Source organism: Podarcis bocagei, assembly GCF_964188305.1.
Source record: "Podarcis bocagei genome assembly, chromosome: 7".
NCBI classification, from domain to species: Eukaryota; Metazoa; Chordata; class Lepidosauria; order Squamata; family Lacertidae; genus Podarcis; species Podarcis bocagei.
The window spans coordinates 60,583,603-60,608,963 of NC_138132.1; the positions used below are offsets into that span (position 1 = coordinate 60,583,603).

Here is a 25,361-nt window from a genome sequence, read left to right on the forward strand (position 1 = left end):
CAACTGCTTCAAATTTGGAAATCCAGAATACTTATTAGGAATATTCATTAGGAAGGGATTCCAAGTCCCCTTCCAAAGCCAGGATCTAACTCTGTGCAATCTTACCTGCATTTTGCTGCAGGATTTTCCAGAGCACCATCCGAGAGCTCAAGCGATTCGAAAACATGAGCAAGTCTCCATGGCTTTCCATGATCATGTCCACTGTCCCAGGCCTTAGCACAATCCACGCATACAATAAGAAGGAAAACTACAGCATTCGGTAAGTTGCCTGGCCCCAAAGTCACATTCTTTCTGTCTCGGTCCCTCGGATGGGGCGGATCAAGCTGTGTCGTTCTTCTTCTCTTGACCACCAATCCTGCATCTTTCCCACCTGCCGGGCCATAGATGAAGCCGCTCCATAAGCACTGGCGTCCTGTGGCTTTTCATTTGCGGGAAATGACAAGCTGTGGGGAAGCTTTCCAGATTACGTCACAAATTCTTAGCATTGTCTCGAAGAAAATTGTTACATGTGCAGCCAAGTGATAACCTCATTTGCACCCTTTATAACCCTCCCCATCCACACAAAGCATGAAGCTATTGGCAAGACCTGGTTTTTAAATCGCAATTATTCAACACGTCCATGAGTCTTCTTCCAGTTCCCTTGTAACCTGGAGTCTACCAGCAGAAGGAGGGCACCTAACCATCCCAGTTTCCAAATCCTTTCTTCCCCGAGCTGGTGGAATTTACAAAATGGGTCCAAAGAGAAGAGAAGGTTTGGTGATTACCTGTTCAAGTGGGCCTGCAAAATCCTTACACCCAGAAGCTGGAGTGCATGGGTTTGGAGGGCTCTTAGTCAATGACTATCAATGGCTACCATCCATGATGGCTATGTTCTACTTCCTGTGATGGAGGCAGTTTGCCTCTGCATATCTGTTTCTGGAAATAACAAATAGGGAGAGTGCTGCTGAGCTCAGGCCCTGCCTGCAGGCTTTCCATAGGCATTCATTTGGCCACTGTGATACAGGATGCCGGACCAGATTATTTATTGCAATCGTTAAGAGTAAATTACTGTTTAATTATTATTTGCTGATATTTAATTTTATTGTGTGCTATTATGTTCTAATAGATTAATGAATATTACTTTATTTGATATAAGTTGTTTCTTTTAAAGTTATGTTTTTAATGATGACATTTTTGTATTGGATCAAATCAAGGTGTGCAATCTTTTCTTTCGCTTGTAAACCACACTTTGTACGGTGATATAGGAAGGCGGCATACAAATCCAAAGTGAAATGAAACGAGACGGGATGGGCTTTTGGGGGCTGATCCTCAGGACTCCTATGATGTCCTTATGTCTGTTCCTGACCGCAAGATGTGGCCACAAACATGGACAGATTCAGAGGGGGAATAAGACAAATTCATGGAGGATAAAGTTTTCAGTGGCTGCTATTCACAATGGTTGTACACAGCCCCCAGTATCAGAGGCAATGTGCACCAGTTGCTGGGATCATGAGTCGAAGAGTACTGTTGTGCTCATGTCCTGATTAAGGGCTTCACATAGGCATCTGGTTGGCTTTTGTGAGAGCAGGACATTGGACTAGATGGGTATTTGGCCTGTCCAACAAGGCTCCTCCTATGTTTAAGCCAGGGGTTGAAGTTGGTTTGCAAACCACAGTTTGCCCTTTGTTCTCTCTCTCTCTCTCTCTCTCTCGGGGAAATGATAAGAAAAAATAATAGAGGATAAGACCCTCAAGTGCTACTAATCCCAATGGTTGCATGCTCTTGTGCTCATGTTCTGTGTGAACTGACTAGAGAAAGCTTTTATTTCATAAAATTCATATGCTGCTCGATTATTATTTTGTTAAGAACCTCAAAGCCGTTTACAAAAAAGCTAAAACAACAAAATTACCAAAAAGAAGAACCGGCGACAACGATTTCAGGCTTCCGAAAAGCCAAAACAGCAGTAGACTAAAAACAGATCCAAACTCAGGCCAACTTTCTAAGTACTATCCCTGATTTTGGTTCCAGTTTTAGAAAGCTGAACGACGAGAGCTCCAGTCACTTCATGCTGTTCAACTATGCGCTGCGGTGGTTTGCGTTGAGGACGGACATGCTCATGACCGTCATGACTTTGATCGTCGCCCTCTTTGTCGTCCTCAGCCCTTCTTCCATCAGCACTGCGGAAAAAGGCTTGGCTTTGTCTTACACTATCCAGGTAAGTGAATCGCCCGGATAACTCAGGCTTCATTCCGACACACTCCAAATCAGGCCTGAAGTGGCCCATTGCACCATTGGGGGTGGGTGGGAAGGATCTGTCTGTTTCACTTTCTCCTTTTTCCAACCTTGAGTTCAGTTCTCCATGTTTCCCCATTAGTTTGCAATTATTATTTTTTTAAAAAAGTCCTCGTGAATATTCACCAGCATTTTAATGCAAATTTCTCCTCTTAACATAAACATTCCTGTATGTGTTTTTCGCCTAATGTACAGTTTTCCAAACCAATTTCCCACTACCATAGCGTGTTTTATATATTTTCCCACTAATTTATTTGTTTATTTTATTATCATTGATTTATTTGCCTTCTAAACAACTGTCTTGAGCCAATTTGCCCACAAGATTATTTTTAAAACATCTTAAAACATCAAATAAATTTAAAACAAGACCGAAACCCTAACAAGTAGACACTCATGGCAAAGACCCATTTATCTAGCTGGGAAAGCCTTTTGGAACAAAGTGTCACCAATTGTTTCCAGAAAGTGCAGATAGTGTGTACTTTTTGCACACTTTGACCTAGTGCATACATTTTCCTACATGTTCCTTGACTGGACAACTGCACTAAAATTTTTGGAGAAGGGATAGCTGTGTTTTGGTTTATGCATTGCTCTGGAAAGTGTGCATTAGAAAGCTTTGCCTTTAAATAAATGCAAACAGAGGCCCATGTGGTAAACAACCATGAAAGAACCTGCCCTCCAACTGTACCGCTTTAATAGGCACAGAGCATGTTTTCTCGCTGTATTTGTAAGCCCAGCTGCTGGAACCCTTCAAATACATCCGGTTGAGTTAGCTTTGCAATCTAACCCCTTTTTGCTAATGTCAAGTACGGATTGAAATGCTAAACACATTGTTTTGGGGGAGCTAGTTTGTTGCTCTTCCAAAATGCACAGATTTGTGGTATTCGTTTGCCATGTTACATGGGGCAATTTGTGCCTCTGTGCATTTTCTGGAGTTTTCGGCAGCTGTTAAAAGTGTGAAAAGGAGGCATGTGTTAGCAAAAACACACAGGAGATCCACGCTGAAGGAGATGCGGACAACTGGGGATCCTGCCACATGCCTGCTTACCGTTTGCCCTCCAGTGCTTTGAAATGTGTCGCCGTTTTACTTTCTGTGGTGTCCACCCTGCCACATAAAATGGTGAAGTGGACCTGAGTCCATGCATTGGAAGATGCAAATCTGAAGATGGCGGAGAGTGGCCCATTGGGACAAATAAGTCACTGCCCCACCACTCTCCTCATGCCTGCTTTCTTCTTCCAGCCACACCAGGGCCGCAGCTTCCTTCCCCTCAGTCTCAGTGTTGCCTTTGTAGAATTTGGAAGAGGACATGGATGAAACCAGAATTACAGGCAACTCCCAATTTACACAGGGGTTACGTTCCAAGGCACTGCACGTTTATATGAGATCTCTTATATTTGAAACACCATTAGAAAAGCCTGCAAACACCCTCTAAACCTATGGAAACCCTTGGGAAAACCATCAGCATTTACCAGTTGTCAAACTCTGCCAAATTCCACCACAATGGCTCTTTCCAAATTTCCTTGACTAAACTCCAACTCTCCACAGTCCTCAACGGTCAGTGCAAGAGCTCCTGGAATTGCACTTGCAAAGGCTTGTGGGATTGCTAGGGGCTGTTTCTGCTCCTTTTTTTTGCCCTGTCTAGCTCTTTTAAGGCTGTTTCTGCCATTTGAAAAGCTTCCAGATTTAGCACGATGCGTCAAGTGGACGCATGTAAATTGGTTGTTGCCTATAGTTGGCTTTGCCTGCCATAGGCTTCTCTGGCTCCACCTACTGTTGATCTCCCTTCCACTCCCCCTACCAGTCCCAAGAGGAATCAGCCACCACTATCTGTAGATAAAAAGCCTTCTTACTAAGGCACACCATTGGTTCATCTAGTCCAGTGTTGCTTTACTCTGACTGGCAGCAGTTCTTCAGAGACTCAAACAGAGGTCCTTTGCATCACCTGCCACCTGATCCTCTCTGAACCAGAGATGCCAGGATCTGAACCTGGGACCTTCTAAGTGCAAAGCATGTGTTCGGCCACCGAACCTCCGCCCTTCCTCACATGATGTCAGTGGTCCAAAGTTTGTGGCATCCATAGAAGCAGTCGCAACAGTTGAGTGACAGATGTGGTTATTCCTGGAGCAAGTTATCGCCCAACCCAAGTGATTGATTCTTACAGAATTATCCGAGTAGTCTGGAAAACAGCCATGGTGGGGGATCCATCTTCCACAACCCTCCAGAAATTTGTGTGAACCGACCCTCAGGAATGGAGGGCTGAGGATGGGGGCTCCTTGGAATGCCTGAAGTCAGTGACCTTCCATTTATTTTCTTTTTTAAAAAAAGTTTTTTCCCCAGGTTCTACAAAACCTTTCTTTGGGGCAAAGAAATGCAGTAGGATCTTCCTTCTGTGATTTTCATCTTACATGGCGATCGATATGTTATTTTCTTAAGTCATCTTAAGCATCCTTATCGCGAAACACTCATCATATGCTCCCCCACCCCTATTCTCCATCCTTAACCTTTACACTCTCAGACTAGTGATGGAAATACATTTCCAGTTGTAATGGATCTCTCAGAGGCAACAAATGGTTGCCTGTATTTGTTGGCTTAACCTTTCCTCGTCCTGACTCAGAAACTCTGTTCCTGACATTTAAGCTTCTATACAGTGAATGCAAGGAGCCATCTGTTATTATCACAGGATTAATGATGTGTCGCTCATGTCTATGCTTTATGCACGTTAGCACATAGGGGGAAAGGCAGATTTAGCTTAAAGTGGTGCTGTTTTCCCTAAAGTGTGAGGCATTTTTATTTTTATTTTGGTCATGGTAAATTGCAAGTCCCTTTATTCAATTCACTTTCCAAAAGGACAGCTCTTTCCTGGGAGTCAGCAGAGCTGCCAGCAAAGCATAGGCCCCTCAAGTCAAATTGTGAACGATATATATATATATATATATATATATATATATATATATATATATATATTTCTAGGCCTGTAGTTAGTCATTCTCCATGGGCAGTTGTTAACTAGTTCTGAAATGGCCTCGGGGGTTCATCGTTCGAGAGTGTTGCTGCCGGGCCTGTGACTCACTCTCTTTTCCTTAGCCTCATTTTCGCTTTGAATATTTCCTGCACTTTGCTTTACCCAGCAGCCATCCATGAAAGCAGATGAAGAGGGGCTTCCCAGAAGCTGTAGACAGGGGCGTAGGAAGAGGGGGTGGGGGGGCGACCAACCCTGGGTGTCTTCCCTGAGGGGTGTGTGAAAAAAACTTCCCTGAGAGGATCGCCGTGCCGCCCTCCTGGGCGCAGATCGTTCCCCTGGATGCCAACTGCTGCACCAACCACCCCCAATGGGTGCCGATCACCCCCAAGTGCCAATTGCTGTGCTGGTCACCCCCCTCAGCAGCTTGCCCTGCCCCCTGGGTGCATGGCATGTGCGCCGCTCTGGGTGCCTGAGCGGTTAGCTCCACCGCTGGCTGTAGAGCCAAATTTGGATAAGCAACAGGTTGTGAGATGATGAGTAAACACACCTATTTGGGAATGAACGATATGAGCTGATTGTCAGTATTTTCATCCCTCCCATTGCAAGGATCACCGGATCATGTTTGTTTTACTTTCTGTCTGAGAGAAAGGAGGGGGCGGAAGCTACTCTTCCAGACTTCCATCCCTAGTACAGTGTGGCTTTTTCTTTGATCTGTCTAGAGACAAGATGGCAGTATGAGAGAGCTGTTTCTCTCGTACATGTTTGTTATTGAAATATACTCAGAGTCGAGAGTAGATTTCATGCTCTTTATTCAGCTCATAGTGGTAAAGAGGAATGGAATTTCCCCCAGAATGTCTGCTTTATATACATTATTTACACAATGGGCCCCACGTGATTGGCTAATTCCGGGATTCTCCTGTAGGCCAATCAGGTTGCGGATTCACTTCTACCGTGAGCTGGATTAGGTGGCTCCTGTGGACCAATCAGACTGCTGCATTCTGAATCCTATTGTTCTAGGACCAATCAGACTGCTGCATTCTGAATCCTATTGTCTAGGAGCAATCAGACTGCTGCATTTTGGATCCTATTCAACTCAGTACATAACAGTTATGTTCTTTTATTTGTTTAATTAGAAGAAATAAATTAGGTATGCGACAAAACCTCCACAGCTTTGCTTCCGTTACTCTGCTGTTTTGAGGTGCTCACATGAGCAAATGTGAGTCCACTGCACCAGGACCTATTCCTCGGGAATGCTGTGCTGCTGTTCCTACGTTCCTGTGACCGGAAGGTCAGAGAAAGTGCTCCCGAGACCCAGCCCATGCAGGCGCTGAAGACGTGGGCTGTACATGGGTGTACGGAAACTGATCCCATATGTCATGGACCGGTTGGCCACAAACGAATGGTGGGAGGAGCCAGCTGAGGAACCCCCACAAGGAAAGAAGGCCCAGAGCCTGGGAATTGGTGGTGGGACAACGATGAGTGGTCAGAGGGAGGGGAAGGAGAAAACAAGGAGGAGTTGTCGGTAGCTGAAGAGGTAACAGGGCTTAGTGAGGGGGGGGGAGTCCGTGGCATCAGAGGTAGAAGCTGAAGTAGCGAAATGGGATGAGGGAGGTCAAGAGGCAGGGATAACTCTTTCCATGGAGGCAATAGCAGGCATGGTGGTGGTGGCACTCACCTGACCACTGGCTGGTCATGCTACTGCCAGTACAGGAAAGGCGGTGAGGTGCAGACACACCAGTGGGAGGACCAAATTGGCTCCACAAGTGTGTTTGCACCATGCCAACCTCACACCCAGTACTTCCCGGGAATCAGCAGCAACAGTGTGGTGGGGTGGTGGAGCTCACCTGACCTCTCAAAACTGGCGCTGACTCCGGCAGATTCCCAGGTTCCCGTGTGGGAGAATAAGATTCTGGTATATCCTGCAGCGACTGCAATGAATAGAACTGAATTCTTTCTGCTTTTCTGTTTGGCGCACAGGTAGCTAAATATCCCCCTGCACAGCTTCCTGATCTTTCCCCTTCCTCTCTTCCCCTCCTTCATAGTTGAATGGACTTCTGCAAGTGTGTGTGAGAACGGGATCGGAGACAGAAGCTCGATTTACACATGTCGAGCAAATTATGGAATATATCACGGTAAGAAGGGCTCCTGGTGAGAGTATTTAAAGCAATTCTAGCTGTACTAAAGCAGTTTGACACCACATGGAACAGCCCCCAAAGAATCCTGGGTAGTGTAGTTTGTTAAGGGTGCTGGGAGTTGTTAGGAGGCCCCTAGGTAAAGGTAAAAGGTATTCCCCTCTCAGAGCTACAGTTCCCAGAGTATCATGGGAAGAAGATTGGCTGTTAAACTACTCAGAATTGTAACTCTGTGAGGAAAATGAGGTGCCAGCACTCGAAGTCCCAGGATTATTGTGGGGGTGAGCCACTACTGTTTAAAGTTTTTAATGACTAATGTTTTAATGTACAGTGGTACCTCGGGTTGTGAATGGGATCCGTTCCGGAGACCTGGTCGCATCCCGAACAGAACGTAAGACGTGACAGCGCGTCTGCACATGCGTGTGTCACTTTTGCCGCTTCCTTGCATGCTCGTGACGTCATTTTGACCGTCTGCACAATCGTGAGCGGCGAAACCCGGAAGTAACACACTCCGTTACTTCCGGGTCGCAGCGGAGCGCAACCCGAAATCACTCAACCTGAAGCGTATTTATCCCGAGGTATGACTGTATTTTTTTATCTTTTGTTGGAAGCCGGCCAGAGTGGCTGGGGAAACCCAGCCAGATGGGAGGGGTATAGGGGTATAAATTATTATTATTATTATTATTATTATTATTATTATTATTATTATTATTATTATTATTATGCTGCTTTAAGTGTATAGTGCAAACTGTAGATAGACCCACATTAGTTTGACCTACCAGTGCAGTGCAGTGCAGTGCAGCGTTATGAGGGATGCTGAGAGGAAAGTCAGATCAGAAGTGACATTCTCAACAATCACCACAGCCCTTGAGGTGTTGGTCCATTATTTCCAGTGTGTATTGACTTCCACGCAAACACAAACGCACCCCCAAACACACCCCCTCATTATCACAGCTCAGTGACCCCTTCCTGCCTGGCAATAGCACTTTAGGTACAGGCCAGTTGGTAAGGATTGTGGCTTGAGGAGAGGGGTGTGTGACCAGTGTGGAGTTGAGTTCTGGGGGCTGGAGAGGGCTGCGCGTGCACGCACACACACACTGTGGCCCCCCATCAGTAACTGGGACTGCACTTGCCTTGATAGCCAGTTACGGAAAATGTTTGCACCTCTTTAAAAAAAGCCCAGTCCTTGACCCAAGTTGTTGTGATAGCAGATGAATCCCATCAGCCCCCTGCCCTGCTTTCTTCCAGAAATGTGTTCCTGAAGCAGCAGAGGGCAAGGCAGTTGCTGTCCCTCCCCCAAACTGGCCTTCTCAGGGTGAAATTACCTTCAAGAACTACCAGATGAAATACAGAGAAGACAGCCCCTTGGTGCTTCACGACCTAAACATGAACATTCACGGCAAGGAAAAAATCGGGATTGTTGGCCGGACGGGCTCTGGTGTGTTACTTTTAGTTCCTCCTGGCTGGGGAGGGTGGGTGGAAGGAGGGCTTCTGTATTTCCCTGACTCTGCATAAATGCTCCAGATAGACCATTGGGTCCTGATCAACCTAGGCCAGGCCACCCACCATATCAGCAGCACAGGGCAAAAGTATTGCCCCTGTGGCAATGTTTTCCCGAAGTGCTTATTATGCAAGTAAATGGGTATGTTAAGAGTCATCATCTGAGATGGAGCTGAGCCTGCCCTGTTCGCTTCCATCCCCTACCAGATAAAGTATCTGTTTTGAAGGGTTTTTCACCGTCCTTTTTAGCCATGTCCCAGACTGCAGTCCCTTGATCCCATCCCATCAAATCCAATGGGAGTCACTGAGAAGGAAGCATGTCCCTATTTGCATAGTCCCACCCCTTCATCTGCATAGCTAAACTCTGAGTTCTGTTTCTTGGTGCAATGCTGTGTTCCATGACGGGATCTTGGAGACACAAGTGTGATGGAATATTTGCTTCTTAAGATTCTAACGGTCTTACTCAGATTAGACCCACTGAAATTAATAAATTTCAGTGAGCCATGTCCATTGACTTTAATGAGTCTACTTTGAGTTGGACTCTCATTAGGTAACACCCTAAACAAGAGACAAACTGTTTGAAACTGCTTAATATATATTATGTAACATGAAACTCCACCAACCATCCAGCCAATCATGGGAGTCATTGTCCCTATCTGCATAGTCCCACCCCTTCATCTACATAATTCAGTCCCATGTTCCATTTCTTGGTCTGATGTTGTACTGTGGTGGAATATGGGCTTAAGAAATGGAAAAAGCATTGAAAGTATAATATGATTTGTTGTATGCATTTGTGGAATATGGATAGGATGGGCAAACCCAGAGGTATAGGAAGGGGGGCAGTGGGGGCGGTCCGCCCCGCGTGTCATCCCTGAGGGGGGTGACAAAATCCCCCTGGGTGGATTGCCACACCCCCAGGTGCCGATCGCCGCACCAATAGCCCCCAATGGGTGCCAATGGGAGCGCCGATTTCCCTGCTATGCGCCAATCGCAATGGGCACTGACCGCCCCCTGCACGCTGATTGCTGCACCGATTGCCCCCAATGGTCACCAATCACCATGCCAATCGCCCCCTGGGTGGCTCGCCCCGCCCGCCTGCGTGGCTTACCCCACCCTCCAGGTGCACGGCATGTGTGCCGCTCCAGGTGCCTGAGTGGCTAGTTTCGCCACTGGGCAAGCCGTGCTGGGCTCATTTTGGATTGCCTTGGATTAAATAATTTGCCTCCCACCCAGAATCAGGAAATAACTTGGCTTAATCTGAGAGAATCAGACTCCATTTGGATCCCATTGTGATTTCAGTTCATTACATGATGGAATCCAATCTTCATCCCATGGTCCTCCAACCAAGCCCCTCACTAATCTCCAGGTTTCTGGAGGGAAATGCTGGTCTGCCCTCAGAAATCACCATCCTGCACACTTGATCTAGAACTTTTTTAGTAGGATGAAAATCCGTGTATTTGGTTTTTTAAATGCTGCATTCTTCTTTCAGGAAAATCATCCTTAGGGGTCGCCTTGTTCAGACTAGCGGAACCAACTGCTGGCACCATCCTCATTGACAATGTTGATATCCTCACTATTAGTTTGGAGTCTCTAAGGACCAAGTTGTCGGTCATTCCTCAAGATCCCGTTCTGTTTGTAGGTACAGTAAGGTAGCTGTTGTGACGATTATCAAATTAACCTTTGCTGCAAAAGTGAAAGCTAACCAACTAGTGCTGGTTTCAAAATTGCTCTGTAAGGGAAGGGGAAGAGCATCAACATGATTTGCCCTCTGCTGCAGACCGGAGGTTGAGAGAAAGTAGTTTGCATAAAGTAACCCAGTAAGTTATTGGCTCGGGTTGGGTCATAGAGGAAGCGGGGGAAGGTACAGTGATGCAGAACCTGAACCCCTGGTAAACAAGCGAAAGGCAGACCCTGTGAACATCAAGTGGCTGTTGTGGCATCTCTATGGTATATGTACTTTGCATTGGAAGTTAGAACGGAAAACCAATTTAAGAAATTATTTTATTGATTTATTTATTTAGGGCATTTGTAGCATACTTTTTAGCCAAAAAGGCTCCTGGAGTGGCTAATGTGCAGTTTAAAAAAGACAGTCTGTGTCTGCAGGCTTACAGTCCTTAAAAAAGACACCTGTTTTACAGGTAATTAAGGACCATTATACAATGGTCATGCAGTACAATGTTATCAGGATTTCTTTTCTCTCTGGACTCCATTGGTGTTATTTAAATGACCTTGCTAACACCAATAATGTTGGTATTTTGGTTAATAAACTGGCTTAAAATAGTAGAATGAGAATTCCCTGGATGCCCAGATGCTGGTTTGGGGCAAGTACTTGTTGTTGAGAAAGCCCCAGCAAAGATTTAAAATCACAAAACATGCAGCAAAGTAAAGTGTGGAAATATAGGCTGTTAGACCTTTAAAATATCCCCTTCTAAGTTTATTCCAAAGCTCCCACTTCCCTTTAGCATAAAAAGAGACCACACTGTTTGGTAAGTTAAAAACGGTTTACTTACAAACTCTTCAAAGGTCAGATTCATGTGCTTTTCCATACAGCAGCAGCAACAAAAGACAGGCAGTTTAACTTAGCTTCAAAACTGGTAAATGTTTCTAAATTATTTGTATAAAAACACAAATATGGCTTGCTAAACCCACACAGTCTGGCTTGGAGTGATTAGCCCAGACATCCTTTCTGGTTGTTTTCATGATGGAAAAGAGAGAGAACAAAGGTTTTGGTAGGTAACCCTTCCTCCCAAGGTGAGGGGGTGTAACCTAGCTAAGCCTGGCAGGACAGTTTACTCTATGATCTTAATCCTTTCATGCCTTAACTAGAGCTATGCATGCTGTTTATATAAGAGTGATATATCCCACAGATAACTTCTTAAGAGCATAGAAGTTGCCTTTCTCAAACAAACCAAAGCCCATCTAGTCCAGCATTCTGTTCCAAACAATCAGATATCTCCAGAAGCTCACAAACAGGACATGGCAACAATGTCCCTCCATCTTTCTTGTCCTTAGTCTCACCTGTGCAATAATAATGAATCCAAGGGTCTAGTCCACAAGAACTGCAGCAGCAGGCAATGTTTTCTTTTGCAGGGGCAATGTGTTTCTTTCATTCTCATTTCTACCTTACAGGTACAACTTAGATCCATTTACAGACCACACAGACAATCAAATTTGGCAAGCTCTGAGCAGAACATTTATGAAAAACACAGTATGTTTTATATATATATATATGCATTTCTTTGTTTTCCCAATCTAATCTATTATTGCCAGATGTAAAATGACAGCATATGGAAAATTTTGATTCCCTGTTAACCATGCATCATTAATCACAAGATACCAAAACAGTAGTGAGAATAATGTGGCTAATATTCAGTCCCATTTAAGATTTGAACAATTAATGTTCACTAATTACATTCTTAATTGTCCTTTTTTTTAAAGGCAGAAATAATTGATGGCTGGAGAATGGCATTGCAAAATTCGGAGAAGTGTAGATTTTGAAGTATGGCTGTGTTTTGGTTCTTGTATTGTTTCAGAAAGCGCAAATACGTGTGTGTGTGTGTGTGTGTGTGTGTGTGTGTGTGTGTGTGTGTTAGGGTTGTGCCTTCAGTTGTACAAATGCAGCCCCCATGTTGCAAAGAGACAATTCTGCCTATTCCCAAATCCCTTACCACCCCACCATTTACACCTATTGGTGACCACTCAAACTACAGCAAGACAACTTTTCCCCTTGTAAAAAAAAATACATACTATGAGATGTATACCTCATAGTGTTCATAAGGCTGTCAGGTTCAAAAGGCAGGGATCTGGTAGCTCGGGACAGGTAATGAGTAGGCAGAAGACCAAAAAGGGAGAAAAGGGAGAAAAATAGGGAATTTAGCTGATTTAGAAGCTTTAGAAAGAAGTGGAATAGAACATGTCCTCTAGAGTCAATCAATTCCTGGGTCAGCAGGACTATGGGCACTTGCCCAAGTATCCCAGCTTGAGTTACCTGCAATTTCTCCTCCAACCAGAAGCATGGGATGAGCAGAGAATTGCTTGGAGGCAGTAGCACCTGTCAAAGCCTTAGAGCAGCTCTAATAAAATCGGCTCCCCCGCCACCCCACCTTGATTTTAATTGTAAAACTATAAATGTTTGCACAAGCTGCTCTGAGCATTTGCCCAGGTGCCGGAGGATTTCAATTTGTTGTTCTGCTTTGCCACCAGTGCTCCATGTGAGAGGAGGGAAATCCAAACAGATTAAGCTGGGATATTGACTCAGCAGCCAATAATCCTCTGGGTCCAGGTCAGGGATGGGGAAACCTCCTGATGTGGTTGGACTCCAGCCAACATGGCCAATGTTGACCAATTATGGGAGCTGTAGTTAGGAATGAAGGAGAAGTTCAATTCGGTTTGCATTTAGAAATGAACCGGTTTAATTTGCACTTTCTGAAAAAATACAAGAACCAGAACACAGCCGTCCTTCAAAATCTACACTTCTCCGAATTTTGCAATGCCATTTTCTAGCCAGGTAAATTTTACAAAAATGAAAATACTGGGGTAAAGGTTGTATATAAATACACATATATTCATGGAAATAGCATACAAAGATGCATTATATTAAAGGAAATCGCTTCACAAAAATTTGTGTGTTAGACAAAATTGCAAACAAACTGTCTATATTAGAAGAAATTCACACTTAAATGCTGATGGATTTCCATGAGGACTTTCACTTTTTTAAAAAAATGCAAACTCATGTGGAAATGTGCAAAACTGAGAGAGAGATACAGAGATTTACCCCAACTTGTACTTCAACTGCATCTGGAGAACCACAGGTGTTCTCCATCCTTTGGGAAGCAAATCATGTTGAAACCAGAAAGAGAGGTTAGGGAGGGAGAGAGAGAGTCAATCTATTGGCTGGTAGTTAGTTTTACATACACACGTGCGAAAGAAATACGATTTCTAATTTTTTCATTTATTCCTTTATTTATTTCAACAGTTTGTATACCTCTTAATCACATTCATTTCTAAGCGGTGTTCAAGACACCCAATATAACAGGGCTAAAAATGAGTTAAAACTACAGAATCCAAGAGTTCAGTTAAAAAGCCTGATGGAATAAAAATATAATAAAGTATTCATTCCCTAAGCGCCAGATGTTCAACAGAGAGGGGCCCGCTCTGCAAAATTGGTCCCACTATATGGAACACATGGCTCCTTGTGGGTGCAAGTCGTGCAACTGAGCCATGGGGACCACTAACAGTGATTTCCCCCAAAGACCTCAATGGTAGAGCAAGGATATAAGAGATCAGGTGGTCCCTGAGCCACCCTGGACCCAAGTTGTTAAGGGCCTTGTAAAATAACACAAGAACCTTGAGCCTGGCCGGGTGGTGTATGTTTTCCATACGGTATCACCATTGTGCAGTGATTGTTTGCTTAAGACAGAATCTGGTGGCCATCCCAAAACGTCTCCATGCCAGATCTTTTATTCACATCACTCCTTCGTCGTTCTGCCTCCCCTTCAGTTGCTTCCCCCCTCTCTCACCCTTGCCTGCCGCCTTTAAACGTTCAAGCAGCTTTTGCCTCTTCCCTCTTGCACATCCATCTCCTTCTACTTTACAGGGTTCAGTGATGTTGTGTCAAAGATGGTTTCCTGCCCTGTTGTTGTTGTGTGTGCAACAAATAATAAAATGTGTAATCATGGTGGTGTTTCTCTTGTATCCTAGGTTTCAAAACTGCCAGGAAAGTTAGAAGCAGGGGTGGTTGAAAATGGAGAGAACTTCTCCGTGGGGCAACGGCAGCTGCTCTGTATGGCGAGGGCGCTCCTCCGAAATTCAAAAGTGAGTTCCCGGAGCAGTCGCTGTTTCTCGACTGCTCCAGAATGCATAAGGCACCTTTGGTCCTAAAAACACACTTCTTCCTGCATTTCTCCTTCTTTGCATTCGTTTCTAAAGGGAAGGGCTGTAGCTCCAAGGTAGAGCATCTGCCTTGCATGCAGAAGGTCACAGGTTCAATCCCCAATTGCATCTCCTGTTAGGGCTGGGAGAGACTCCCCATCTGAAACCCTGCAGAGCCCCTGACAAGTCTGCGTAGACAATACTGCAACGCAGGAACACTGACCACCATGAGAACAGGATTATGGACTAGATGGGCCATTGGGCTGATCCAGCAGGGCTCTTCTTGAGCTCTTGCTTTCAGCGGGAAGCCTGCTAGCAGGACCTGAGCACAACAGCACTCTTGTGATTACCAACAAATGGTGTTGTTGTCTAGTCATTTAGTCGTGTCCGACTCTTCGTAACCCCATGGACCAGAGCACGCCAGGCACTCCTGTCTTCCACTGCCTCCCACAGTTTAGTCAAACTTATGCTGGTAGCTTCGAGAACACTGTCCAACCATCTCGTCCTCTGTCATCCCCTTCTCCTTGTGCCCTCCATCTTTCCCAACATCAGGGTCTTTTCCAGGGAATCTTCTCTTCTCATGAGGTGGCCAAAGTATTGGAGTCTCAGCTTCAGGATCTGTCCTTCCAGTGAGCACTCAGGGCTGATTTCCTTAAGAATGGATAGGTTTGATCTTCTTGCAGTCCATGGGACTCTCAAGAGTCTCCTCCAGCACCATAATTCAAAAGCATCAATTCTTCGGCAATCAGCCTTCTTTATGGTCCAGCTCTCACTTTCATACATCACTACTGGGAAGACCATGGCTTTAACTATACGGACCTTTGTTGGCAAGGTGATGTCTCTGTTTTTTTAACAAATGGTACCCAGGGACATTTACTGCCTCTGACAGCAGAGCTGCTTGCAGGGATGAGTGAGAGAGACCTGATTCCTTTGAAATCCTGCTGGTGGCCTTCCCAGAAGCATCTGCTGGAAACAGGATGCTGAACCTAGATGGACCTTTGACATGATCCAGCCAGGGTTCTTTTTTACATTCTGTTCCTGAGCTTGCCAGAGCCCCCAGAGCCGATTTCAATAACTTTCTGTTATTGGACCTCATTCAAATGTTCTTCCCATTCATTCCTCCCCTGCTGTGTTGATACCTCCACCCCGCTTTATTTGTGCTGCTGCGCTGATTTATGTTGCCTCATTAATATGACAAACTGCTGAAATTATAGCACAGTTCAAGAGCTATAATAATAAATTTGGGGCACATTTCACGTTCATCATGATGACACACCACCATCACGGAACTTGTCAAAGCAACTGCAAATATTTTCAAATGTTTCAGAGGGTCTGGTGTGGGTGGGTCCTGCTTCCTTCTCTATTGGTGCTGCTACCTGAGCAGCCATCCTTACCCTAAGAGCAAGGTGGTGCTATTGCTTTAGATGACTAGCACACCCTCTTGTCCTTTCCCCCTCCTCGAAAAGATGTTGGCGTTGTCTGCCCTAGCTAATAATGAATCCCAATATTGGTTTAAGTGGATCTTAAGGGATACTGAGCTTGGGCTCTACCATGGCAATCACAGTTTATGGTACCAGATCCTCCTGAATGCTGAAAAACTTCACCATGTCCCTCCTTCAAACAGTGGGAAGCCATGATTTGTTTGAAACCTGTAAACCAAATTATTAGCTAGCACTGGGTGTTCACCAGCTGCACTGCCTCTTGGCTTGTTTCTGGGTCCCAGTCCTGATGCCTCTAACACAGTTCAGAACAACAGAGCGTGTTCTCCCTAACAGAGAGCACGTGTTGCGGTTGGGGTAACAAGCCACCTTGCCATGACTAGGCAGATTTGTGAGAGACCCAAGCCTCCTAAGGGGTTAAGATTGGGTTGCTGGGGCAGTTTTGTTGTTGCCAAATTTGGAGGAGGGGTTAGAGTCTTTAAATACAGGGGCCAGACGTTGGATGTCCTCTTGGCCGTTTTGCATAGGATCACACGCCCTCCCTCCCTTTAATAGGGTTCTTTTCTTGTTCTCTTGACCTTGCTATGCCTGTCATGGGGTCGTCCGCCTTGGTGCGGGGGCCTGGTAGGAATTTTGCCATCTGGCTGATTGGCTGGTGCCATTTGGTTTTCGCCTACTGCGTAGCAAATCGTCACAACTTGTAAGGTTGGCGGTTAGGCATTGGTTAAATTGGTGCTTGGAGGGGTAAGTGCCTACCCCTCCAAATGATGCGAAGGGAATTCCGTTAAAGGAATCCAGGGGCTTGCCATACAATTTGTCCTTGTCCCCGGAGTCGGACCTGCGGCCGTGCAAGCCCCACCGGAACATGAGGGTGAGTAGTGCGAGACTGATGCCCGGCTTCACTTTCTCACCCAATACTTGTTTCCCACACTGGCTTCCGTTGGTGTCCGGAATGCCAGCTCTGTCCCTGAGGGCATGGACAGATAGTCATAACCAATGCCTAAGCAACCACTCACATTTTTTGTATTTGAATAAAGTTGTGGCCAAAATTATGCCAAAAACCTAAACAAAAATTGATGTGTGAAGTGTGAATTTTTTGGGGTGGCAATTGTGGGACTCAACACGCAACAGTTTCTGTATACCAAGTTGGTCCATTGGTGTTGCCCACACTCACTGGCAGCAGCTCTCAGGGTTTCATATCTACCTGGAGATGCCAGGGATTGAACCTGGGACCTTCTGCATGCAAGGCAAATGCTCTACCACCAAGGCGTGGCTCTTTCCCAAGCACAGGTGGCACATATTTTATTCTGTTACAGAATGAAGTTGCAGAATGACCAAGCAAGATGGCTGTTGGTGGAGGCAGTTCAGGGCAGAACCAAATGGCAGCTGGATTCTTCCTGTGCTGCAGCTAGACTAAGCTGGTCCCGACTGAGCCTATGGGCAGAGCTGTCTCATTCTCCCTCTGCTGTGGCCAGATGAAGCAGACATAGATGGGGCCTGTTCACGAAGGGGAGGAGTCAAATGGCAGCTGGTCTCCCTCTGATGAAGGCCGTAACTGCTATTCGCACTGAGCTCCTGTTTACACACATTGCAAAGGGAGCGTGAGAGTCAGGACTCTTTTATGCCTGCTGAGTCCTAAATAACTATAATAACACAATAAACATGCAGAAGGGAGAATGTCTGCTTTTGGCAGGTGAAGTGTGTCATGCAGGGGAGAGGAGAGGTGCACCTGTTGAGATTTCAGCGACGCACACCTTAAGGTGTGTGAAATTTGCACACCCCCACATCAGTTTCACCAGGTGGTTCTGTGCTGGGAAGCTGTAATTGGTTGCCAGTTTCCAACGGGTGTCTGTGAGTCCTTGCGAAGTCTGTGTCCATGGCAGTGTCTCTCTGCCATTTGGGAATGTTTATGTGTATCGCTTGTTACTCCCACCATTGTTAAAGGGCAGTATCTGGTTTCCCAAGCAGAGACACCACTGGCTTTCTATCATTACGTTATGTCTGGAAAATTGAGCTGAAAGGCATCAAATTTTTATTTTCTTTTTAATGGTATATGAGAACGAAGACCTTAGCAGACCCACTGAGAGAGGCTGTTTTGGACTGAAATGTGTTTGGATGTTTATTGTATATGAAACAACTCCTTTTATTTTATTCAACTTCAAATTTGTTATACATTTCTCTTATAATTTGACTTCCCACATTCCCTTCCATGTTGTTTTTATACCCATCCCTTTTATATAGGGCATAATACCATACTTTTCATCTAATACACATTTCTCCATTACATCACACATTTTATCTAATATATGTTCCTCTGTTTCATATATTGCCATTTCTTCTCGTATATGAAACAACTTCTGATTATATGCCCTAGGGCAGCATTTCCCAAACTTACAATAACATCATATCCCCTTTTTGAGAGTTCTGTTTTACTACCATGCCCCTTTTCAAGCAAAAGTAATTTGGAGTGCTTCTAATAATACTATTTTTAATTGCTTTGTGTAGCTAAAAACAACTATGGTCAAGTAAAATAATAAAAAAATTCTGCCTTATGCCCTTTGAAACCCTTTTGTGTACCCCCAGAAGAATGCACAACACACTTTGGGAAACGCTAACCTGGAATGACTATTATCAACTGCAGGTTTTCTATGAGGTGTTTTACGTAAATTTGTCTTAGAAACACCCCTCCCCCAATGGTCACTCTTTCTTTGTTGCTATGAAATGTATTGGGGGATTTTCAAAGCCCTGTCTGACCTCTGGAACATCTGAATGGGATTTACAGATTCAGATGTTCCATAATGGTACATATTTACACATGGTTAGGTATAGGAAGAGCGATGGTAAATTTAGCCCTGTGACATTTCGCCTGCGAAAATGTGATGATCCCCACTTTCCAGCATTCTGCAATGCTTGCTGGGGTGTATGTGTGGCTATATTCTAAAATTCAAACATCATTACTCCTGCAGATAATACTTCTCGACGAGGCAACTGCATCCATCGATTCCGAGACAGATGTGCAGATTCAGCAGACCATCCGCGAAGCTTTTGCCGACTGCACCGTCTTGACCATTGCTCATCGTATGAACACCATCCAGGAGTGTGACCGTGTGTTGGTGATGGATAAGGGGAAGGTACTTAGCCATAGAAGTAAATAATAATAATGATAATGATAATTGTCAGGGAACTGCCAACAGCTCAGAGGCGAGAGGTGGAAGGGCAGTTGTGTTACAGGGAGCCTCCAAAGATCTTGCAAAGCAGTTCCTCCTCTGGCGAGGAGGGAAGCCCCATCTCCAGTAGGGAGGGGGTGCAGGGACCAGAAGATGCTAGGGAAAGCCTCAACATTGAGCCTGAGCAAAGCAGAGGGGAGGCAAGTCCCCCTTTGCCAGCGCCCACTCTGCGCAGTAGGTTTGGGCACAGAGAGGGGAGGAGAAGGATGGGGGTCACACGACTGTTATGCTGGGGAAGGTATAAGGACTGCCCACTCCCAGATTCTGCTAGTGACTGAGCAAACATGGACGTGCGACGCTCTGCACTGTAAATAGTTTGTACTAATAATAAAGCCCAGAAAAGACAGGTTGGAGTTTTGCCTGTTTGCTCTTGAGCAACCACACCAACACCTGACAAGAACGAGAATGATAATAAGCTTCATAGCTCCTACCGAGGACCAATAAAATAGGTCTGGAATTGAGCTATCTTCTAAACATAGTTTCTAAAGCTTTTGCAAGAGTCTCATAGCTCTTCTCAGGCAGACAATATCAGCGGACCTTTGCTCTTGCATCTCTTGGTGGAGAAGGCTGTTGGGTGCTCCAGGGGAGGTGTGGCTAACTGCTGGCCTCCTAATGTTCAGGGATGATGACTGGAATTGTAGTCCAGAAATATCGGGTGGGGGCACAGATTAGGCACCCCTGCCCCAGGGGAACAGTGTCGTAACATGTCCTCTCCCTTGCCCTTTCATTGCTCTTGTTGCCTCTCCAGGTCTGCAGTGGCCATAGGGGAGCAGCCATCCTGCCCTGGAAGTCTATTGCTAAGCACCAGGCCCAAATTATGCAAAACCCGAGTGTCCAAAGAGGGCAAGGACATTTTTTTTTTAATATAAAGAAATTGATGTTATTGGTGGGATATAATAGAGACAATCTTTCACATAAGCAGCATGGACTGATACAATGAGTTACCAGTATTTTAAATGGGAGGCACCAATTGCAGATGAGGCAAGGAAGATTGTTAATTTCCTGGTGGCAGCAAGTATGGTTTTAGCCCAGCTTTAGAAATCAGCATGACACCTGAAACCTCACAGAGGGAGCTGGGATGGCCCAAGACATTTTTCTTCTTGAGGCAAAGGATAAGATGGTGCCCACCCCACCCACAGCATTCCATGTGCAGAGGCTGAATGGAATTTCTCTCCCATCCCCTTTCAATGCTGGCATTGGGATATTTTCCTTCAGCAAACTTGAGTGCAGAGGCTGGCATGGTGGCATAGCTCTGTGCTCTAACACCTTGCTGCCTGTTGCCTCATCTTGTCTAATGGCAGAAAAACATACAAGTTCAGCACATCAAAGAAATAGCCTTCTAAGGCAATGTGATTATTTTCAGGAATGGTAAGTAAGTCTTTGTGCTTACTTTGGGGTAAGTGATGCTACCAAAAGGCTGAACATATTTTTTTTTAAGTGTAGATGTCTGTGTGCACGCGCACACACACACACAAACAAACAAACACACACACACACACACACAAACACGTATTCATCAGTAATGTAGACTGGGGGACATTAAACCAAAGGATCTAAAGGAACTGAAAGCTGTAGGCAAACTGCACACTCCACAATTAATTTTAGAAATCCTACTACAGACAACTGGAAACCAGGGCAAAGCAAACCCACAATAAAGGAACGGAACTGAGAAAATCCTTTCTTCCCTATTACTATGTATTCCCCCCCCATTGCTATTCTCCTTCCCCAAGGCAATTTTCACATGATAGGATACTCATAAAAAACGACCCCAACTGCACTGTATTCTTGCTTCATACTTGACATTTGCTAACGCGCCTGACATTTGTTCAATTTCTTTCCCAATGACTTTCAGATAGTGGAGTTTGGCAAACCGGATGAGCTCCTTCAAAAACCCAATTCCGCATTTGCATCACTCCTAGCTGCTACAAGCAACGTCGGATCCTAGGACGTGAAAATATTGAATGGTGCTTTCTCTGTGGACTTCAGAAAAGAAGGCTTAATATGGACAGGAAGAACAGAATTCATATCTAACGTCTTGCCAACAAAGAAATATGATAACCTTCACTGAAGGTCACATTTAAGGGCAAACTCTGAAGCTTGATAGAACCAGGGGCAGCTGAAACTAAGAACTAAATAAGGGGAGCAAGAAGAACTTTGCAAAAACACATGGCATTGGATTGCTGATTTTGGAATTCATTCAAAAATGTAGCCCATCTGCAGGGAAACCTGTTAACATGGTGTGTTGGATCAGCACATTTTCAGAGGGTGCTAACATGATCGGCAGACTTACCAGAGGGTATTCACCCTTAGCATCCCACAACAGTTAAACATTGTACGTTCCATACAACCTTTAAAGGCAAATGATGTAGACCTGATCACTGCATAGTCACAATGGCTGCAACTCAGCCAAGGTAGGATGTGACTGAGCCCCACCAAAATCAGTGCAACGAGTTAGTTACAACTAACTCAAGTCCCAGGAATTTCAGTGGAACTTGTGGCAACCAGTCTCTGTTGGATCGGAGCCACCACGTATCACTTAGGCAGCTGAAAAATTCCGGCTGGTTTTTAAAGGAACAATTCATCTATTTGGCTGTCATACTGTAAGCAGATGGGCTTCTTCAATTCCATTGACTACAGTGGGATTTAAGCAGCCTAGCTGGGTACAGCTTCTGCCTTTAGCTTGTACCTGGTGCTTGCAAGGAAAATGCACGGCAGTGTTTGGGTAAAAGGAGCCCATGCAAACCAGCCTGTTGAGCACCTGAATGGTCCAATAGATTTCAACTGGAACAGCGTAAGTATATGCTTATTTCGCCAATTGGAATCAATCATCAAAAAGCAAAACAGAACACCAGACACTTACCTTTGGCTGCATTGTGCCCAGCACTTCTCTGCATACCATGTGATCTGTTTTCCAAGAAGAGAAGAAAAGAGAAAAAGATACATAGGCTCCAATGGAGGAAGCACTCTTGTAGTTTGTCATTGAAGTATGCAGTAAAGAATACCATCCACTGTAACGTCACTTGTTAATTCATTTTTCTTGCAGTTATAGGTTTTGGAATTATCACCTACCAATTTCTTATTTTCAACAGATATATTTCATGTTGGCACATGCCCGCTGTTGCAAACATATGCTTTTGTTCTCTGCACAGTACTACAAGCAAAAGCATTAATATTATATTATATTATATTATATTATATTATATTATATTATATTATATTATATTATATTATATTATATTATATTATATTATATTATATTATATTATTATATCTGTACTGCCTTTCTCCCAAGCTGGGATTCAAGGCAGCTTAAGACATTTAAAAACATTATATAATACAAACTAATAAAAACAAGCTAGTGAAAAGCAATAGTTAAAATACCTCAGAACCCAACACATTTAGAACCAGCAATTAATACAGTTTCCCCTGACAGCAGCCCAGCGATAGGCAACACCTGCACCTCAGTTTTCAAGGATCCATCTTAACAGGGAGGTCTTAACCTGCCAGTGGAAGGACAGCAAAGAGGGACCTCTTCTGGGAGGGAGTTGGCCAAAAAACAGCTCAACTGTGTCCAGATTTTTATGGCAACCTTAATAATATGGGAGAAGAAAAGTCTCTCTAACACCACCAGCTGTGCTTCCTATGTTGGTGGGACTGAGAGAAGGTGCTCACTGCCATGTGGCCTCCAAAAGGTTGCCCAGAAGGGAATGTGGCCCTCTGGCTGAAAAATGTTCCACATCCTGATGTGACTTAACTGCAGGTGCCGCGGTGGCTGCTGCCAGGGTCCTGGGGCTGAGGGCAGCTACCCAAGGATTAGAAAAGTTTTCAACAGGTGTTTACAAGTTAACACAGAAGGCGGCTGCTGAGACTCTGTCGGCAGGGCAGCCACAGGACGACGGGCACTAAAGACTTCTCATTGTTGTCAAATGAGCCTCGCTAACGTAGGGAGGGACCAGTGCCATTCCTGCAGATGATCTCAGTGACTGAGCTGGGATATAAGAGTTCAGGGAGATGGACTGAGGTACCCTAAGCCTAAGTTGCTCAGGGCTTTGTAAATTTATACATCAATACATTTCTAATTTCCATTTTAATAGTGTTACCTCTAGGGGGTAAGTGAATTCCCACACCAGTAAAGACAATCTCAGTGGCTCTTGAGTTATTAAAGACCAGCAAAACTGCAATGCATACCCACCCTCAGTTAAATTGACATATCTTATGGCTGTTCACATGGGATAAACAGTCTTGTTGGGAAGTCTGAGTATATTAATTTAGTTAATATTTGTCTGTTTCCATGGTTTGAAAGCTCCCAGGTTGCCAGCTCTGTGTGTATCTCTATTACACAAATTGGCTCAGGTTCTATATTAATTCCTGGCTTTGAGTTACCCCAGGTATCTTTTCTCTCTCTCTTTTTTTCCAATTGTTTCACAAAGCCGTTCTTTTGTTTCTCGCCAGCACTAAGGAGAGCAGAAAAAAAGAGCAAAAGCTGTTTCCGAGCAGCCATAAGCGGAGCTCCGGGTGTGAATCTAAAATGCTCCTAATGGATACTGAAGCTCTACATTGCATGCCTAAGGGATAGCGCACAATTGCTACAATGACAAGAGTCTCATCTGGATGCCTTCAGAAGCTGCAGCAGCATCAAGAGCTGAAGGGAGGAAACCAAACCCTCCTCTGCTAAATTGATACTGGCTGCATGACTCATCCACAGGGATGGAAGTTCCCAAGGGAGGACAGCCCACCAGCCGGGGAAAATGATGCTTTATCAGAGGAGGCAGCCAGGGATGCTGGCTGACAATTTGTTTGTTAGGATAATAGCCCATCAGATGGTCCATCAGTGGGAGAAAATGGCAGGAGATGGCCTCCTGAGAGCTGGAGATATACCCCGAGTGTTTTGAAGGGGACAGTTCTGATGTGCAACAGAAATGTGACAGAGTGGAGTTTACCAATCCAGGTGCCCAGCTAGTCAGGCACGTCTCCCTTCCCAGGATACTCCATTCTACCCCCACCCTTTTCTGCAAAAGGACTTGGGTTTCTCCAAGCCCACTCATACCTCCCTCAAGTGTGGATGGTGCTGTTTTGGCTACATTTGGAGAGCGAAATTGGTATTGGTATACGGCAGCAGCAAGGGTGTCATAAGAGATCAAAGGGCTGTTGCTATTTCTGCAGCAGGGCTCCTGTCTCCAGTTTCCCAGAGCTGCCAAATCGGCATGAAATACTTTTCGGCATTGAGGAAACGTCTTCTCACCCTTTCTCTTGATTGCAGCCAGTCAGAATAAAAGGAGGTGAGCCCAACCACTAAAGAAAGAACTGCATGCCAATTGACCACCCCAAATTTTGCCTCTCTGACTCCCTCAATTTTCCAGGTTAAAGGGGATACAAACTGGTTTTTTCCTGGAATTAAATAATATGGAAGTAAGTGCAAAACATGTAAAAACGTAAGAACACAAGAAGAGTCAGGTGGCTCAGGCCAGTGGCCCATCTAGTCCAGCATATTCTCACAGTGGCCAACCAGATTTTGTGGGAAACTAGCAAGCAGGAGGTGAGCATAAGAGCCCTCTCCCCTCCTGTGGTTTCCAGCAACTGGTTTTCAGAAGAACTGCTGCTTCTGACTGTGGAGGCAGAGCATAGCCATCATGTCTAGTAGCCATTATTATTATTATTATTATTATTATTATTATTATTATTATTATTACCCCACCCATCTGGCTGGGTTTCCTTCCTAATAATAATAATAATAATTTATTTATACCCCGCCAATTTGGCTGGGTTTCCCTCCGCCATTAATTTATCTAATGCCTTTTAAAAATCTAATCCTGTGGGAGCAAGTTCCATAGTTTAACTAGCATAAGGTAAAGGTAAAGGCACCCTTGCCCGTACGGGCCAGTCTTGACAGACTCTAGGGTTGTGCGCTCATCTCACTCTAGAGGCCGGGGGCCAGCGCTGTCTGGAGACACTTCCGGGTCA

At 44.9% G+C, this 25,361-nt stretch overlaps 1 protein-coding gene across 5 annotated transcripts in view; it reads left to right on the forward strand.

Annotated features, from left to right (window-relative positions):
* The window catches only part of LOC308590842 (ATP-binding cassette sub-family C member 12-like), a 56,598-nt gene extending 34,184 nt beyond the window's left edge, over nucleotides 1–22,414 (forward strand). For 3 of the 5 annotated variants that reach the window (XM_081201117.1, XM_081201116.1, XM_081201118.1), the window contains 9 exons: nucleotides 122–259; nucleotides 2,008–2,194; nucleotides 7,274–7,363; nucleotides 8,612–8,801; nucleotides 10,353–10,512; nucleotides 11,993–12,071; nucleotides 14,564–14,677; nucleotides 19,140–19,304; nucleotides 21,253–22,414. In XM_081201117.1, coding sequence (XP_081057243.1) covers nucleotides 122–259; nucleotides 2,008–2,194; nucleotides 7,274–7,363; nucleotides 8,612–8,801; nucleotides 10,353–10,512; nucleotides 11,993–12,071; nucleotides 14,564–14,677; nucleotides 19,140–19,304; nucleotides 21,253–21,345 — 1,216 coding nt within the window. In that variant the 3' untranslated portion in view covers nucleotides 21,346–22,414. Of the gene's footprint in view, nucleotides 1–121; nucleotides 260–2,007; nucleotides 2,195–7,273; nucleotides 7,364–8,611; nucleotides 8,802–10,352; nucleotides 10,513–11,992; nucleotides 12,072–14,563; nucleotides 14,678–19,139; nucleotides 19,305–21,252 lie in introns of those variants that run through there. The other 2 variants (XR_014009925.1, XR_014009924.1) reach the window with 2 other exon arrangements.
* Nucleotides 22,415–25,361: the final 2,947 nt, after the last annotated feature.